Raw genomic sequence first — 19,688 nt, 5'->3', positions numbered from 1 at the left:
AAGAAAGTAGTTGGCAAATATTGTTTTGCAGGCAAAGAGTTCTTGGTGAAGATTTAGATGGTTCTGACATGAATGATCTCACCATTCTCGAGCAACAGATGTAGGATTCACTTACCACTGTGTGAGAACGAAAGGTTTCATTATTCTTTACTCATTCGTGTAGAAATAGGGTAAGGCTGCGGCTGCTGCTAACGAGGTGGAGGTGGTCCGTAAGGCTGTCCATAAGGTCCCACTGAAATGACATGGGATTCCTCCTCTAAGAGTAGCCAAAAGATGCATCATGTAGATGCCATTGGTGTAAAATCCAAACGAGGAAATCAAGTAGTTGTTGCTGCAAGTCCTCCCACAGAGGATGCAGTGGTTGCTACAGACCCACTTACAAAAGAAGATCTTGTGGGGTACCTTGCTTCTGGATGCAAGACTAAGGAAAATTGGAGTTTCTTACTTATTTGTCTCTTATGCTAAGTATTTTATTTTTCACATATGTGTCTGTGTTGATTAATGATGAATGTTATGGATATTGCAGAATAGGAACTAAACATGAAAAGTTTGGGTTCGAGCTGAAAACATTGAAGCCTATGACGTATGGAAAAATAGCAGATCTGCTGAATGCTATTTCTGAGAGATTTGACTAGGAGAAAATCATGGAAGGGGACAATATAATTGGGCTTAAACAGGTAATCAACACTGCATATTTAAAGAACCCAAAGCTGCTGTTTGATTGTATGTGGTCTATTTCTAAACTTTAAAAAAAATGTCAGGGAAAACAAAGTATATCTCTGGAACCTGGTGGTCAGTTTGAGCTTAGTAGCGCTCCTCTTGAAATGCTCCATCAAACGTGCAGAAGTGAATTCACACCTTTACCAGGTTTGTAAATTGTAATGGTTGGTACCTTACATGAAGTTGATATGATTATATAATTCCATGTGTTGAAAGTGATATGTCAAATGTGGATGTGTTACTTTACTTTACAGGTGAAAGCTGTTACTGAAGAGATGGGAATTGGATTTATAGGAATTGGTTTCCAGCCAAAATTGGAAAGAAAAGATATACCTATAATGCCTAAAGTAAAAATAATTTAGTTATTCTATAATAATATTCTAAATATCAACGAAAAGAAATAGATATGAGATATGGTGTGTGGTGAGAATGACATTGAATGAATGTTTTGTCAGGGAAGATATGAGATAATGAGGAATTATCTCAGATCAGCTCGATAATTCTTGGTGGGCTTGGAGTTCCTGCTGTTGGCTATGATTTACGATTCTGAGGGTATTTAGGTCATTTACTCAGAAAAAATATATTTCTTCTTCGGTTTCATTGCAGCAAAGACAATAGTACAAATAAACCTGGTAGTGAAGTGAATTCTTCTCAGAGACCTGGTAACACATGTAACCACCAAGTCCCTCACACCTCTTGTTGCCCCTCTAAGTGTCCAGACTGCTCAAATGTCCAATGTCCCAAGTATATTAATTAATAATAATTATATATGGTTATGTTCTATTAGCTCTTGTTATTTTATGGATTCAATATGTTCTTGTTATATATATAAACATTAAATATTTGTTGTTTTTTTAAGTTTTTGGCAGATATACAAGTTGATAACGATAACATTGTTCCAAGACCATCTACTAAAGCAAGGTTGGTGTTAGAGTTGATGACGAGAACATTGTTTCAAGACCTTCAGTAAGTTATGATGATGTCCCTTAATAGCAATGTAGTATTAGGTTATATAGTTAGGGATGATTATTTGTATTTGACATGTTAGTGCAATGAATTATCTTTCTTATTTATTGTATTTTATTTAGTATTTTGTATAACATTAACTTTTGTGCAATGGTTTGTATTTTTTGTATATGATATTTTATTTTCTATTATGAGACATGAAATGCAAATTTAATTTGAAAATTAGTAAATCTATAAATAATTTTTTTAAAAAAATAAAAATTACGATACGCAAAAATGTGTGCCATCTTCATTTATGACATGGCCTTTCTTGACAGCGGCTTTAATGATACGCACTGCGTGTCATAAATGAGCGTCGTAAATGTGCGTCGTCTCTAGATGACGCGCAAAAGCGCGTCGTCTCTCGTTATGACAGGGCCTTCCTTGACGCGCATTTGCGCGTCGTCTGAGCGTTTTACGACGCGCAATGAGCGTCGTAAAAGGCTGTTTTTCTAGTAGTGGAAGGTTCATTCTTTCAGATGAGTTCTGATAGTTGTTCAGGCGGTGGGTCCTTGGCGGGATGTGACCTTTCCGTTCCTTTTGAGTTACGACCGAGATCGATTAGAGCATCAAAATTGGTAGAGTGTTCTTAGAGTCAGTTATTCGATGAGCGATTAACATGATGTGTAACGCCTGTAGATCCGGGCTAGTCAATTTAGAGGCAATGGGGGTCGAAAACGACTTTTCGACAAAAGATTATTTAGAATAAATAATCTTAACCAAGTTTTAGTATATGTTACAAGGTTTCCATACATATAAAGAACGCCGAAATCCGAGTTATAACGAAGAAGTTGTGACCCGTTGAAGTTTCGCGACGGAACCGGCACGATACCGGGAAGCGTAAATAGTGAATTTACGATAGAGCGAGATTAAGCCTTAGCGATCTAAACGAAAGTCATAGAATACGTTAAACCAAGAGCGTCTATAAAAAGAACGCCCAAATTTGACATCGTATGAAGAAGTTATGATTTTTCGAAGTTTCGGATTAACAATGTACAACCCGAAATTCGAATATTAGATCGAGCGGTTTTTAGCCGACACAACCTGAACGAGAATCGAAGATCTCGTTAAGAGCAGCGTAACGAGAAAAAGATGGGCGAAAACGGACATCCGATGAAGAAGTTATGAGAATTTAACGGACCAATCCTGTCCCGGCCTGTTAATAATATAACTTTTAAAATAAATTCAAAATTAGCCGACGGAGTCTAAACGAAAATTGTAGATTATGTTCCCACCTTCGTGTGGATATAAAGAACGTCAAAAACGGAGCTCGTATGCAAAAGTTATGATTTTTAGAAGTCGGAAAGTAAATTTGTGAGACCTGTTGCGAGATTGCTGACGTGGCACGATCCCAACCGTTGCTAGCTGCCCAAGGCCTCGCTTCGGATGATGACACCTAGTGCGAGGGTTACGCCCAGCGTAACCGAGGAGCGCCTCGCGTACGAGGTACGCCCTGCGTGCAAAGAAGGAACGCCCCGCGTAGTCGATCTGCTTGGTCCGAGGATTAGCCACGTCGCCCCATCCGAAGCTAGCCATCTGGCATCCTTATCCGAGGAGTACGCGTCGCGTAGCCAAGGATTAGGCCCAGCGTAGTCCGAGGCCTCGCAGCTATAAAAGGGGGCGAGGGTCTCCAGATTTTTCATACATTTTCACAACTCTTTCTCTCTCTACTTTCTCTCACTACCCCTTTAACCCCCCTAAACCCTAAAAAAATCCTTAGCTCCCTAGGGAAGCCCCGAGGCTCCCAGAGTCCCGAGAAATAGTGTCTTTCAATTTCGAAACGCTGCTCCAAATAAAGCCCGATTTTCTTTAAAATCCGCTGTAAGTGAGCTACGCTTACACAACTTTTAATATAGCTTTCAAATAATTATAGTAATGTTATTAGGTCCTTAAAATAATTATTTGGGCTATTATTATGAGTTATATTGAGTGTTATTTAACGCTTATATAATAATAATAATAGTCAGACTATTAATTTGTCGCGGTTATCGTTAAACTAAACCCTAGTAGTATTGGTAGTAGGTTTTATCGAAGGAAAATTGTTTTGAGAGTATCAAAGCGCTGTTCGAGTGCTGAGTCATCACCTTTCAGGTGAGTGCATAGTTACTTTCAGCTTACACATAGATATGAAGTATTTTATATAAATTACGTGTTGTGTGTGCATAATATTTGTATACTTGCTATCTATGTTGGATGAACGATTTTATACACGTTTTAAATGATTTAAACTGTATATGTATTTGATATCTACAAAATGTGTTGGGTAAAACATGGGTAGATGTAATAGTTGCTGTGTGATAAAATAAAATAATAAGAGGCCTCGTTATAGATGTTATTGATGATCCAGTCATCTAGCGGAGTATAGATGACGACCACGGACTATTCTAGACAGTCCAGTGGAACACTAGCAGGCTCGCAACCTGTAGGTGTTGATTCAAACTGTGTGTTTATTTGAACTGTGTGCTCACCAGGTGTACTCCATCCCCCACATGGTTGCCTTTAGGACATTCATTGCTGAGGAATCCCCTTAGCAGTAGTGTCCATCCTGATGATAGTCCTTAGACTAGGTCCCTTGTGTTAGATGTTTTAGGGACGTAATGTGAGGATAACATTTTTATTAAAATACGTTTCATCGAAAATGTTTTGATAACGTATTTATCGTGTTTTTCTGGGAACAAATTTCGCAACATTTTTATTAAAAGAAGTATTCTGGTTTTTAAACAAAGCATAAACAAAATCGGTCTTTTCTGGCCGTGAAAATGGGGATGTCACAGTTGGTATCAGAGCATTAGTTTAAGCGAACTAGGAATATGGATTTATTTCTAGACTTAAACTTAGAATGCTAAGCGATGATTGTGAGGTGTGAGCACTAGATTATTTTAGGGATTGTGCCTAAAATGCTTTTATGTGCTAAATGCTTTGTGCATGATATGCTGTTATTTGTTCGGATCTATGGTCTATTGCCGACCGGATCTGGAAACCTTATGTGTTTAGGATTCTAAGCGTTTAACTACGATATTAGAACTAGCATATAAATGTTTCGGGGTGATAAGGATGATTTAAACGTTAATCCTAAATAAAGATAAAGATTCACTTTATTCAGTGTATAGATCAAGATGGCAAGGACCCATAGCGGAAACGTGAATGCAAATAGGGACATAAACCAACCCCTAGTGATTGAGCAGATACTAGTTGTGGTAGCCGCTGCTGAGCCAATAACGATGGCCAGAGTACAAGGAATGATCCAGGCGATGTTGGATCGTCAAATGGAGGAAACCAGATGTTTGCTCCAACAAAATCGTGAGGAAGCGACCATACAGGTCGAACAGCCCGAGTTGAACGAAGGGCAGACTGAGGAGGGAAACTACAATGGGACTGTTGGTCAAGCCAACCCACCGATAGTTAGGCAAAACCACCAGGATGGAGGAAATGATGGACGTGGATGCAAATACAAGGATTTCATGGCGTCCAAACCACCGAGTCTATCTGGAAGCTCGACGCCGGTGGAAGTCATGAACTGGATCTCTCAGATGGAGACGATGTTTGAGAGTTGCGAGTGTAGCAACAGGCAGAAGACCGATCTCACGGTTCCTCTGTTAAAATCTGGAGTACTAAGCTGGTGGAAGCTACTGGCTGATTCAATGCACAAAGTTGAAGCAAGCAAGATGTCATGGGAGGATTTTCTGGTGCACTTGAAGATGCAATACTGCTCTGAGCAGGATCTTCTGGAGATCAACAACGAATTCCAGAATCTGAAGAAGGGAAGAATGAGCGTTACTGAATACGCTGCAAGCTTTACTGAGAAAATGAAGCATGTTCCTCACCTCGTCCCAACTGAACTCTCCAAGGTTAACAAGTTTGCCATCAAATTACCAGCTGACTTTGGTCCAATGGTCAAGCAAAATACCACTCTGAAAGCCGCCATCTGGGCTGCTAAAAATGTGGAGACCCAGATACGAGAGAAGGGTCTGGAGAGAGTGGAGGTAGGAGAGAAAAGGAAATTTGAAGGATCTTCAAAGTCCAACGAGAAGAGAAAATTCTCACAGAAGTTCGAAAGAGGAGGAGGAAGTGAAGAAAGATGGTGCGAAAAGTGCAAAAAGAAACACACTGGAAAATGCGGTGAGGAGGTGACATGTTTCAAGTGTGGAAAGACCGGACATTACGCCAACGAGTGCACCGCCAGCAAAAGGGTGTGTTATGAATGCCATGAAGAAGGGCGCATTGCTAAGGATTTCCCAAAGAAGAAAGAGGCGGCAAGACCAGACATTCCACCGAAACTGAAGGCAAGAGCATTCCATATGATCCTTGACAAAGAAGATGGAAATGAAAGGGATTAGGAATGAGGATATATGAAGTAGTCATGTGGTGTAGCCTATTAGATGCATAGTATAGGTTGAACTTGAACACATATGTAATCGTTTCAAGGAATAATATAAAACCTTCGTTTTATTATCTAATGTGTCAAGTTGTTATGTAATTTTCTTGTATGGTGACTTGGGTGAACTGCGAGACAATACTTGGGACGAGTATGAGTAGGTGTGAAAGGTAGTAGAGGTCTATACTACCGGAAGCAAAGGACTCACACTTGGATCAGGGAAAGTCACAAGGTTACCAAGAAACTAGTAACTGATTTCGTTTTATTCAAGTATGTCGTTACCATTGTTTTGGTAATGACTAAGAAGATTGTTGTTATCCCGACCCTAGTGGTCATATCACATTGAGTCCGACTACGATAAGTAGGTTATGTGGTTCAGAGAACCAAGTTTAATGTAGCGTCCGACTTAACCCAAACGATCAAAACCTTGGCGATTAGTAGAAGTATCGCGATGATTTGGTAGCTAGAAATGCTACATGTTGAAATATGATTGTATCACATTAGAACATGAAGGAAGGTATAGCCTGTTTTAGAATTCAACTCTAAGAGACCTGTGTCTAAACGTGCATCACATGATGATAGGTTATAATTTGGAATCTAACCTGAGGTAGAGAGCAGGTGCACGATCGAGTACTGCTTACACTCAATAAGTCTAATAGATAGACTTGAAGGAATATAGAAGTTATAATTATTACCTAGGATGAAGAGATGACGTATGGAGTCATTATATGAGCCCTATTTCATTGATGATTCCGTGACGTAATCATCCTAAGGGGGAGATAATTGTAACGCCCGTAGATCCGGGCTAGTCAATTTAGAGGCAATGGGGGTCGAAAACGACTTTTCGACAAAAGATTATTTAGAATAAATAATCTTAACCAAGTTGTATTACATGTTACAAGGTTTCCATACATATAAAGAACACCGAAATCTGAGTTATAACGAAGAAGTTATGACCCGTTGAAGTTTCGCGACGGAACCGACACGATACCGGGAAGCGTAAATGGTGAATTTACGATAGAGCGAGATTTAGCCTTAGCGATCTAAACAAAAGTCATAGAATACGTTAAACCAAAAGCATCCATAAAAAGAACGCCCAAATCTGACTTCGTATGAAGAAGTTATGATTTTTCGAAGTTTTGGATTAACAGTATACAACCCAAAATTCAAATATTAGATCGAGCGGTTTTTAGCCGACACAACCTGAACGAGAGTCGAAGATCTCGTTAAGAGCAGCGTAACGAGAAAAAGATGGGTGAAAACGGACGTCCGATGAAGAAGTTATGAGAATTTAACGGACAAATCCTGTCCCGGCCTGTTAATAATATAACTTTTAAAATAAAGTCAATATTAGCCGACGAAGTCTAAACGAAAGTTGTAGATTATGTTCCCGCCTTCGTGTGGATATAAAGAACGTCAAAAACGGAGCTCGTATGCAAAAGTTATGATTTTTAGAAGTCGGAAAGTAAATTTGCCAGACCTGTTGCAAGATTGCTGACGTGGCACGATCCCAACCGTTGCTTGCTGCCCAAGGCCTCGCTTCAGATGATGACACCTGGTACGAGGGTTACGCCCAGCATAACCGAGGAGCACCTCGCGTATGAGGTACGCCCTGCGTGCGGAGAAGGAACGCCCCGCGTAGTCGATCTGCTTGGTCCGAGGAGTAGCCACGTCGCCCCATCCGAAGCTCTCCATCTGGCATATTTATCCGAGGAGTACGCGCCGCGTAGCCAAGGATTAGGCCCAACGTAGTCCGAGGCCTCGTAGCTATAAAAGGGGGCGAGGGTCTCCGGATGTTTCACACATTTTCACAACTCTTTCTCTCTCTACTTTCTCTCACTCCCCCTTTAACCCCCCTAAACCCTAGGAAAAATCCTTAGCTCCCTAAGGAAGCCCTGAGGCTCCCAGAGTCCCGAGAAAAAGTGTCTTTCGGTTTCGAAACGCTGCTCCAAATAAAGCCCGATTTTCTTTAAAATCCGCTGTAAGTGAGCTACGCTTACACAACTTTTAATATAGCTTCCAAATAATTATAGTAATGTTATTAGGTCCTTAAAATAATTATTTGGGCTATTATTATGAGTTATATCGAGTGTTATTTAACGCTTATATAATAATAATAATAATAGTCAGACTATTAATTTGTCGCGGTTATCGCTAAACTAAACCCTAGTAGTATTGGTACTAGGTTTTATCGAAGGAAAATTGTTTTGAGAGTATCGAAGCGCTGTCCGAGTGCTGAGTCACCACCTTTCAGGTGAGTGCATAGTTACTTTCAACTTACACATAGATATGAAGTATTTTATATAAATTACGTGTTGTGTATGCATAATATCTGTATACTTGCTATCTATGCTGGATGAACGATTTTATACACGTTTTAAATGATTTAAATTGTATATGTATTTGATATATACAAAATGTGTTGGGTAAAACATGGGTAGATGTAATACTTGTGTGATAAAATAAAATAATGAGAGGCCTCGTTATAGATGTTATTGATGATCCGGTCATCTAGCGGAGTATAGATGACGACCACGGACTATTCTAGACAGTCAAGTGGAAAACTAGCAGGCTCGTAACCTGTAGGTTTTAATTCGAACTGTGTGTTTATTTGAACTGTGTGCTCACCAGGTGTACTCCATCCCCCACATGGTTGCCTTTAGGACATTCATTGCTGAGGAATCCCTTTAGCAATAGTGTCCATCCCGATGATAGTCCTTAGATTAGGTCCCTTGTGTTAGATGTTTTAGGGACGTAATGTGAGGATAACAGGAATGGGTAAGTGGGTTGATTGTTTGATGTTTAAACATAATAATTATATTATTGTGGGTTGAAAACCCTATGTGCTCACCAGGTTTCCCATCCTGACCCACTCAGTTTATTATTATCACAGATGTTGATATGAAGTCTCATTACATTGAGAGATTTAAAGAGATGTAGATCACTAGTGTAAATAAATGTAAGTTCTGTTTATGCTTATGTTTCTGTATTGACGATGACATCCCAAGTGTTTTGAAATGAATAAAATACGTTTCATCGAAAATGTTTTGATAACGTATTTATCGTGTTTTTCTGGGAACAAATTCCGCAACATTTTTATTAAAAGAAGTACTCTGATTTTTAAACAAAGCATAAACAAAATCGGTCTTTTCTGGCTGTGAAAATGGGGATGTCACATGATGATATTTTGCGAGGGTAGTTTGGAAGGGAGACAGACCACTAGAGTTTTCAAGTTCTGGAGAGGCAGATCAAGTACCGCAACGGCAGAAGGGTTTGTCCTTCTTCAGGGTCGGGAGTTCCTGTTGGGTTCAGGTGTCTTTGGAAGAGATTGTTGTATGATATGAGGTCCTTTCGGTGGTGCTTCTCGGGTTAATGGGTTCAATCTATGTGTTGATAATGAGCGATTTCGAGGGCAAAATCTAATTCAAGTGGGGGAGAATTGCAACATCCTGTTTCAGATCATCCGTGATTAGGGTTCGTGGGCTGCAACCCGGGCATGAGGAAGCCTCGGGGCTGCGACGAGTTGCTAGAAGCATAGGGCTTTTCGTCACCTTTCCGTGGATATGAAGTTCGTTGGAAGAGGAGTTATATCAAGGAATCTATGGAAGTTTGAAGTTTTGTCAAGAAAGGTCCCTTATTTGAGAAAGATGGCAGCTGAGTACGCTTGGCGTACGTGTGAGTACGCTTAGCGTACTCATGTGCGTGACTTTTAAGCAGAGTCACCTAGTATGCTGGGCGTACTAGGCACAGAGTAAGAACCCTAAAAGAGGGGGTGTCCCTATATAAAGAATAAGATGGCCTCATTCCTGGCCACCAACCTCAGACAATCAACCCTCTCAAACCCTAATCCTCATTCTTGAGCTTGTGTGTGTCCATTTGAGAGCTTTAAGTAATTTTGTGTGTTCTTGGAGTGAAGAAGGAGCTTTGAAGAAAAAGGAGTGGGAGTCCAGGCTATAGATCTGAGCATATATGTGTTGGGAGCTTCATTTGGAGGTATAAAGCTCAAAGCTTTCTCACTCTTTTGTTTTGTGCATCATGATAGACCATTTTAGGTTTTGGTCCCAAAGATTCATGCTTTATGAGAAAATGAGCTCCATAAATTATGAGCAGCTCCTTTGAGTGTCTTTATGAGTATAATGTCACAAAAATCGAGACTTGGACGTTTGAATCAACCCATGCATGAAATATGAGCATTTTGAGATAAGAGAATGAGAGTTTTGGGTGTTTGTGACTTTATCAGCCATGCAAAGGCTTAAAGTCATAGACTTTATGGAGTAAGAGCCTCTAGGGAGTCCAGATATGTGATATGAGCTAAGGTCTTAACGGGTTAAGACCAAGAAAGTGAGAAAAGCCATATTGGGCGTACGCCGAGCGTAATCCTAGTACGCCCCGTGTACTGGGTTGGTGTCCCTGACGATATTTCGTGTATGCTTGTGTACGTTGAGCGTACCATGGGAGGTATGCCTCGCGTAACCTCGCTGTGGGCTTTTGGGACTAAATCTTATTTTGGTCCTTAAGGGTTGGTCCTAGATATTTGGGCTTGTGTACTAGGGATTTTGAGCAGAGAAATATTATATATATATATATATGTATATATATATATATATATATATATATATATATATATATGCCTTGGGCCCTTGTGTTGGGATTTTCGCTTGGACTTGAGAGTTGGGCCTCGGTAGAGATCATTCATTATTGGTCCTTGGTGGGCCCAACGAGTTTTAGGTTATTGATGGGCTAGTTAGTGGAGTACCTTTAGACCTAAAGAATGAGGATTTGGACTTGGATCTTAATTGGTTAATTGTGGATTTTGGTCCAGTGTTAGAGGCCGGTGCAACACCAGCATCTATAGGAGTTGTTCATCATCCGATGTGAGTCTTCTCTATATACTTTACCTAGAGTGGTAACCTTTGTGTGATCGGAGGGTCTTATATGCTTATATTAAGTATTATGATATCCTGCATTATGTCTTTGTGACTTATGTTGTGTATGTTGGATTAATGTCTAAGTCCATAACTATATTTGGTATGTACTTGACCCGACCCGGCATGGTCCATTTGGGTTGCACTTCACCGGAAAAATTTATGTAGCACCTGGTTCCTGGTATGTAAGATTTATCTGAGTATTTTGTATTTTGGCCTTGGACTCGGCGAGTTGGAGGCCCGACTCGCCGAGTAGAGACGAAACTTGGGACGCGGTTAAGGTGGCAAGTCGGCGAGTCCATATTAGGGACTCGGCGAGTCCGCGCTGTCTGATGAAACCCTAATTTCCAAGGGTTTGCACCCTATTTAAACAACCGTTTGCGCCCCAACTCTGCCCCCTTCACCCTCAGAAGCTCTCCATACATCCTAGCCCTTGTTCTTGTGAGTTTGAAGCCTTTGGTGTGTTCTTTTGAAGCTTTGGAGTGAGAAGGAGAGGAGATAAAGAAGAAGAAGAAGAGGAGGTCAAGTACCTTTGAGCAATCTCAGAGTGTTCACTAAGGTATGGCTCGTTTTCCCCATTTTTTTATGCTTATGGCTCCATTAAAGCCCTTTTTGATCCTTTTCCAAGCTTATGTATGCTTGTGGGCTCGTAATAAGCTGGGTAACTTCTAGATCTAGGTGAGATCGAGCTCCAGGAGCTTGGATCTACTGCCTTTATGGACCCATGTTGCATGTTGTGACAACCCGATATTTCGAGACAATGTAATGCAAACCAATCAAATTTAGGTCAAAATATAACTTTCCTAAAATCTTTTTTGGGTTAATTAAAGTAGTAGGAATCGTATCAAGGTTTTCGTACATATAAAGAACCCTAAAATCCGAGTTATAACGAAGAAGTTATGACCAACCGAAGATTCTCGGCAAAACCGGCATCAGCGATTAAACGAAAAATGCAAAATTTCGATGCAATAGTTTTTAGCCTTAAGTATCTAAATTGAAGTTATAGACAACGTCAATCTATGATCGTACATAAAAAGAACGTCCAACTCTGACTTCGGATGTGGAAGTTATGAATTTTTGAAGAAATTCCTAAATCGCGTCATTTTATTAAATATATAATAAAAATAATTTTGGATTTTGCCAACGGATTCTAAACGAAAGTTGTAGATCATGGTCTCACCTTCGCGTGGGTATAAAGAACGTCAAAAACGGAGTTCGTATGAGGGAGATATGAATTTTAGAAGTTTAATTAAAATAAATATAAATTTAATTATAAACTCCCGGTATTATCCGAAGGGGAGTCATCGGATAGGGCCGAAGTACGCCCTGCGTACTGAGATCAAGGGCTTCGGATCGTCCATGTCGCCAATATCCGAGGAATCCGACCCGTCCGAAGCTCCGACCCGTCCGACCCGCTGTCCCGTCCGACCCGCCGTCCCATCCGACCCGCGTACCCAGCAACCCGTCCCATCCGAACCGAGGCAGTCGAGGCTTCGGTCACGCATGACGTACGCGTACGCGCTGCGTACGAGCGTACGCCCCGCGTACGGAGGCGGTTCAGCCTTCCTATAAATAGGATGCGAGGCTTTCCGAAAATGTTGCTCAATTCTCTCATTTCTCTCTCGATCTTGCCTTGTTTTCCGTGCCCGTTATAACCCGAAGCTCTGGTCTTTTTGCTCAAGTCCCGAGGGTCGATTTTACTCCCGAGAATCCCGAGGAAAATCCGTTTCCCGAGACGAAACTTTGCCCGGTTTTCCATCTCGCTATCTTCAAACTTTCATGTGAGTTCATACCCCTTAAATAATGTTTTAAACTACTTTTAAATGCTTTATGGGGGGGGGGGGGATACAAGTAGAATCATATTACTTATTACATCAATCACATGTGATTAATATACAACATTAAAAAGATTTGGCTACTCATTAGCCGTTTTACCAAACAGTTTCCTTCAAATGATTTTTATAAACATTTTATATGTTTTAAACTCCTTATTACACTGTACCTCTTACTCTGTTTATCATATTTCAAACTTATTTACAACTGTGTTTCAAACAAATGTTCCTTATACTTATATTGTTTTATCAAACTTATGCCTTCAAATTGTTTTACAGATTGACATCAAGTCGATCTTTCCTTAAACTAATATTTATGTTTCAAATGTTTTACCAAACTTATTTATGCTTTTATATTATAAATTGCATGCCTCTATATGTATAGTTATATAAGAAATGTTTAAAAGACTTAGGAAGGCTATTCACCCTATTTCCTTTTTCTCGATTTGGATGTGGTCTGGTGGGGTATCGGATACTCATCCGAAGGTCGTTTAAATATTATTTATATATCATGTGTACATATAAAGTCATAAAAGGTCCTTCCAGTTCATCCTATGCCCTTGGGTAGCAATGGTATACATCCACGTCCATACGTACCACTTAGATCGCTAGTAAGCTACCATATGGGTAGTTCAGGAAGATACTAGAACCATTACTAGAACGCGATATCATACAACGAGTCAGTTCATTCATGAGTCAATACTTTCTAGGACATTGCTGTACAATACATATACATCTATACTAGGACGAGAACATATACAAATATTACTAGAACGCTTACATGACAATACTTGCTAGATAGAGAGAACACACATTACAGCTAGCACACGTAGAACATTTCAGTACACCATAAGTACAATTACATGATCACACTTACATGAGTACGCTTTCATATACATAGGATAGACGTCACTAGGGGCTATAGCTCAGAACCAGTTTAGGATCTAACTATACTAATAAAACACACTACGATTGTGATTGTTATATCGAGTATACATGATCGCAGGTAATGTGATGCTCACGGCTTGCATTCATGCAGGGGTCGTGTGTAGGTCCTAAAATCCCTTTGATAGGGGAGCGAAACAGTCTGGGATCTAGACATCACATTATACCTTATCCATCAAATAAGGCAAGTTGAGTATCAGTGTATTGATATATATATATATATATATATATATATATATATATATATATATATATATATATATATTTATATATATCCAAATACTGTGGTACTTGGTAGTATTACCCTAGATTTAAGGTAATAGGTACGGTTGTAGTTCGACACTGCACCATAGTACCATTTCTTTCCCATTACATTCACTTCGTGAATTTTTCATAGGAAGCGCGGTAATGTAGATGCTATCTGTTGATAAATAGTAGCCCTTTTAGAGCTACGATTTAGTACTACGTTAATTTATTCCAGTACATATTTCAGTGATAACCTCACTTAAACATAAATATACAATCTATATTTTGAGTAATGATAGTTATACTTTGGAAAAATACATACTCTTACAAGAGACACACACACACAGAACAGTTAAGTCTTGGTAGAAGACTCCTTTTGTTACTAATAGGAATCATAGGGATTTCTAGGGATTTTCAAACATATACAGTTGAGCTACAAATATTTTCATACTTATACTCGTTTCTTTCAAAGCAATGTCAAGTCTTAGAAATTATAAGTTTTCACAAATTAAGACACATTAATACTTATGATCTCACCAGCTTTAAAGCTGATACTCGCTTTCAAAATTACTTGTATCCTCAGGTCATCATAGACAGGTACCGATGCAAGGAAAACGGAAGATGGAGCTTATTCAAGTTATCTTTCATTTTGATTTATGCTTTAGTGTTTATCAAAATTTGTCAGAATACAATTGTATAATAATTATTTTATTAATGCAATGGATGATGTTGTTGCTTGTTTACTACTTTACATTGTTGTTGATATTATACATGACGTCCTCCGCCCCAGAACGTTTCCGCCGTTCTCGGTTTTGGGGTGTGACAGATTGGTATCAGAGCATTGTTTATAGTGAATTGAGTATATCAACCCATAAAAGATATACTAACTATAAATACAATGGGATTAAAAATACTCTGATTTAGAGTTTATACTTTAAATAATAAAATATTTAAGTAAGTATACGTGCCTGCATTCATACTAAAATCAGTGTCACTAGGACAGTACAAAAGAATTACGATTGTTGGGCAACACAAGTATGCTTAGAGACATATGGTCAGAACTGGGAAGATATAGCCTGATCGCCTATATTATCCGAGGGTTGACTAGCATGTGCCTAAGTTTAAGTGTGTGGTTGCAACAATGCTAAAATCTTACCAACCCTACCACAATGAGAACAATAGAACATAACATAAAAATTTAAAATACTATAGGAGTATTTGGTGTTACTATAAGTACTTTATACTTGAGAATTAAAACGGAATCCTCATTACTAAGTTGATAGTTGCTAAGTGGATACACTAAGGCTACATGTAATTAGGATGTTATAGACTTAGAATCAGTGGTAATTTTGCCTTACCCCTATTCTGTGTGAATTTGGAAATAAGGTCACTTATTCGAAGGTCTATCCTGTTTAGATTACACATAGCTGGTATGCACTTCACAATTAACGATGTAACTAATGAAGGTTTTCTAAATAATTATCTAGATAGTTCGTCTAATAATTATCCTCTTACCCTAAATTCTCGCATAAAAATCATAGCTGGACTCCATTCCCTTGACAACCAGTACCTTCCGAATGAAGTCATAGCTGGTTGGTTTGGAGAAGAACCAGAGAATGATCATCCTATCCCCTTGGATGATCACCGTAATGAAGACTTTTCGTACGATGCTAACCCCGAGCCAGAGGTTGAGAACCTACCCCGAGTAGCTCCCGTTTCAAATTCCTAACCCTCTTCCGGCTTTTCATGGCCTGACCCTGAGTGAGTGGAATGCTTGGAAACATGGAGCCAAGAACAAGATCAGCCCATGCCATTTATTGGCAACCGAAACTTTTACGACGTGAGCAATGAGGGCTTAGCAGATATAGTCTTGCCAATCTTGGTCCGCAAAGAGGCCAGAATTGAGATTCAAGGCAGGACAGCCCTACATCAGATTTCAGAAGAATTCGCCTATGCTAGAATGCATACCCTCCACACCCTTCTTCTAGAGGATGCTCACGAGAGATCAGAGAGAAACCACGAAACCCTGCTGCAAGCACTAGCTGAATCACAAGCCGAAGTCATAGGACTCCGAGTATGCCAGATGGTGTGCGAAAGACACCTACTTGACAATGGAACGTCAATTGGTTGAACTAAGAGTGCACCAGAGGGATGACCGTCGCCCGTAGTAGACGCTTTACTTATTTCCCTTATAAAAAGGAATCGTTTTCTATCTATGCCCGATGTGGCATTTTCTATGAAATTATCTTGTTCAGTACGAACTTTAGTTAGGTCTTTATGCTGTCAGGAACTATCTTTTGGGGATATGATGTGAGACCTTTAAAAGGCCGTTTTCCAAAACCCTTACATCGTGAATATCAAAGATATTGACAGCCGGCTAACTGTTGCGTCATTTTTCATTTCAAGTACTTTTTATCTTACTTTCATTAGAGTCTATTTAAATCATACTTTAGTCAAGTCATTGGACTATAGTGATTTCTCTCCGGCGACACTTCCAAGTCTCTTTCAGTGGTTGGATCTTGTTATTCACCAACCCACGATACCTCAGTTCGAACGAAAAACGTCTTGTGACCATTCTACGAACATACTTCCATTCCGTACCAGGACTGCATCATATGGATAATCATGGCGTCGTCCGGAAACAACCAACCAAGCAACGAGACCTCTACTTTTCCGATGGACGCCGCCACCTTTCAAACGGCAATTACAGCTGCCGTAGTGGCTGCCGTAACCACGGTCATGGCGCACCGTAGCGCTATCAGCACAGTCAATGCTACTTATGGGAATAAAGTTTCAAATCGCGATATCCATCCAGGAAGTCGTCCAACAGTAACAGCCACAGGCTCGCAAAGCCAGAAAGCAGAGAACAAGAAAAGAAAACGTCAAGCCAAAGGGGAACGCAAACAGTTTCAGAAAATTGCCAGACAGCAGCCACAAACCTCTGCCATCCCAGTACCGAGAAGACCATATAAGGGAACACTCCCGAAGTGCGACCGGTGCAATTTCCACCACGAGGGAATGTGCCGAGTCTTGCAGTGCGTGAACTGCAACAAGAAAGGACACATCGCCCGTTTCTGTAGAGCTACCTCCACCACTAGGGCCAGCCTAAATTGCTATAACTGTGGTGAGTTTGGGCACTATAAAAGAGATTGCCCAAAGAAGGAAAACAAGGAAAGCACCCGTGTTCCCATAACTCCTACCCGACACTTCACTTCCTCCACTGATGTGGGTACTAGCCAGTCATGCCACCAATGCGGTGAGTTGGGGCACTTCAAGAAGGATTGCCCGATAACGCAGAACCCTGGCGCAGACGGGAAGATTCCCAGGATCACAGCTACAGGAGAGCCTGCTTAGGAACCACGTTAATGTATTTAAGGCGTTTCGTTGTAACAGACTTATAAACTATCTAGAACTAGTGCAACTAGAGTCTTACCTTTTGCGAGATCCTGTCTGTATAGGAATTCTCGTGCTGCGTATACTTGTCTTTTGTAGTATATCTTATTCGCAGCGATAGTCTTGTGGTAAACCTAAAGTACTGTAACTCTGTTCATGGTTGCACAGTTGTGTTTTGTCTGTAATCGTCCATGTTTAATTCTAATGTCTTTAAAGTTTCTGTATGATTCCGACATTATCATACAATCCGATTCCATTTTATCGACGCGAAAACAGCCTCATACGTACGTCCCTATCTTCTAGATCACTTTTCCAATGAAGCCATCTTATCAGAACGCCGAAGTGCTCATTCCAGGATTACCTCTTAGATAGTTTCTTTCCAAAGGAATCCTCGATGTACCACTCGTGCAGTACGTCAAGTTCAATCTAGGAAAATTCATACGGATGATCTATCACTGAGGATGGTATACATAAAAGTGGTATATAATCAAGCTTCTACAGGCTTAGAATTGATGATTCCACTTTAACTTTTTTTCCCCGATGGGATGTGAGCTTAAAGAAAAATCAGTTATTCGACTACCTTTTCAACCTTAATTATATGCAACTCGTATACCCGAAATTGTGATGGTGATACCATGTATGAATTCTAATATGAACTGGTGGTTGTCGAGGCCAACACAAATAATAACCCTAAATATTACACACTAAAATAGTGTATAGTGGTAAAGGGATCGAATCCACGGAGATTGGTTCAATTTATAACTCTATGAAAAATCTCTTTGTAAAAATACTTGTAAAATGACAATAAAAATAAAATGGGGGGTTTTGGTGTTTTGAAATACTTGAAACAAACTAGAATTAACTATGATTTAAATAGACAAATGCAACAAAAATAAGAGTTTGATGTAAAATCAATAAGGGAGAGATGGTTGACTTAAAGTTTCCTCACTTTGACTTTTGATGAACATATCATTAGAATCCAATGGTGCAATACTTTGATTTAAATCCTTAATTTGGCTATAGTAATCCAAGGAGCTTGAGATTACCTAGACTTTTCTTAATTGTTGAAATGGCTAGAGAAGCTCATAACAATTTCCTTAGTCAAAGTCACTAATTCCAAATAGCATGTAATTAGTGAAAATCAACTAGCATTAAGAACCAAAAAGTCACCAAATCCAAGAGGGGTCAAATGCTTTCACCACCATGTTGGAGGAAATGTTTTTATGATTGTGTGAAGCAAAAACAACACAAAAATCATTTGTTGCTTGCTAATTTGAGGATCCTTTACTTAATCAAGAAATTAGCCAACTAATCACCACAAACACATTTAAACTCATGAACTAAAACATACAAGTAGTGATAAGATGTTAAAACACAAAACATTCCCATAAAGATTTAAGAACATGTTCATGGATTCTTCAACATTCAACAAAAGTTCAAAGGATTAACCAAAAGTCAACCAAGATTAGTTTAGCCAAGCATGGCTAAACCCAAAGAAACAAAGTTAGAGAAAATTATACCAAACATTAAGCAAGAATCAAGAGGTAAAAATATGATGTTCTTCAAGTGTTCTTGGCCTTCAAAAGTCTTCAAAACTCCAGAGAGAATCTCCAAAAATCGGATGTCCAAGAGTCTCCAAAAGATGGGCACCAACCTTCCTCAAATAGCTCAAAAGAAGAATTTCCGAAACTGCCCCTGCAGGAGGTTGCGCGACCCGCGTGCTGTTGCGCGGGTGGGTTGCGCGGGTGGTCCCTGAATGTAGCATCTTTGAGGTTTTGGGCCTCCATAGCTTAGCCCACTTGGCCCAGTGTGAGCCCAATCAGCTCCTAGCCCATTTTTCTTCAAGTTTTCTTCAATTTAAGCCCAATTTGGCTTCTCCAAATGATTCATAGCTCGTAAACTCGCCCGATTAATAATCTATGCATGCTTGAATACACTCCCGCATCTTGCAAATTTAAATGTTTATTTCTCTCCAAGCCTTCAAATAATCATCAAGCACGCTCCATGCATCATCTCCACAATCACCAAGCCTAACATCCTTTTTGTCTACCAAATCTCATCGCTTCCCATACGTCCCGAACACTCCCGCTCCGCTAGACCCAAAAACCTGCAATTATGCTCACAAGATTCGAAAGTACCCGAAGTAGTCATGAAATAACAAAAGGGAAAATATGCATGGAAATTATCTAAATTAAGAATGAAATATGCTAAAATAAACTATAAAAAGAAGTAAACAAAATTAACTAT

General features: G+C 39.7%; 1 protein-coding gene across 1 annotated transcript; it reads left to right on the top strand.

Annotated features, from left to right (window-relative positions):
- Nucleotides 1-237: 237 nt before the first annotated feature.
- Nucleotides 238-1,690, top strand: LOC145076462 (glutamate--cysteine ligase, chloroplastic-like). Its single transcript, XM_079022331.1, has 5 exons — nucleotides 238-398; nucleotides 527-583; nucleotides 762-867; nucleotides 975-1,067; nucleotides 1,580-1,690. Exons 1-5 carry the CDS (start codon nucleotides 238-240, stop codon nucleotides 1,688-1,690), a joined length of 528 nt encoding a protein of 175 aa, XP_078878457.1.
- The last annotated feature ends 17,998 nt before the right edge of the window (nucleotides 1,691-19,688 follow it).

The sequence above is a fragment of the Lactuca serriola genome, chromosome 9, assembly GCF_051521515.1.
Source record: "Lactuca serriola cultivar US96UC23 chromosome 9, Lser_US96UC23_V15, whole genome shotgun sequence".
Taxonomy (NCBI): domain Eukaryota; kingdom Viridiplantae; phylum Streptophyta; class Magnoliopsida; order Asterales; family Asteraceae; genus Lactuca; species Lactuca serriola.
This window is presented reverse-complemented; position numbering and strand designations above follow the sequence as displayed.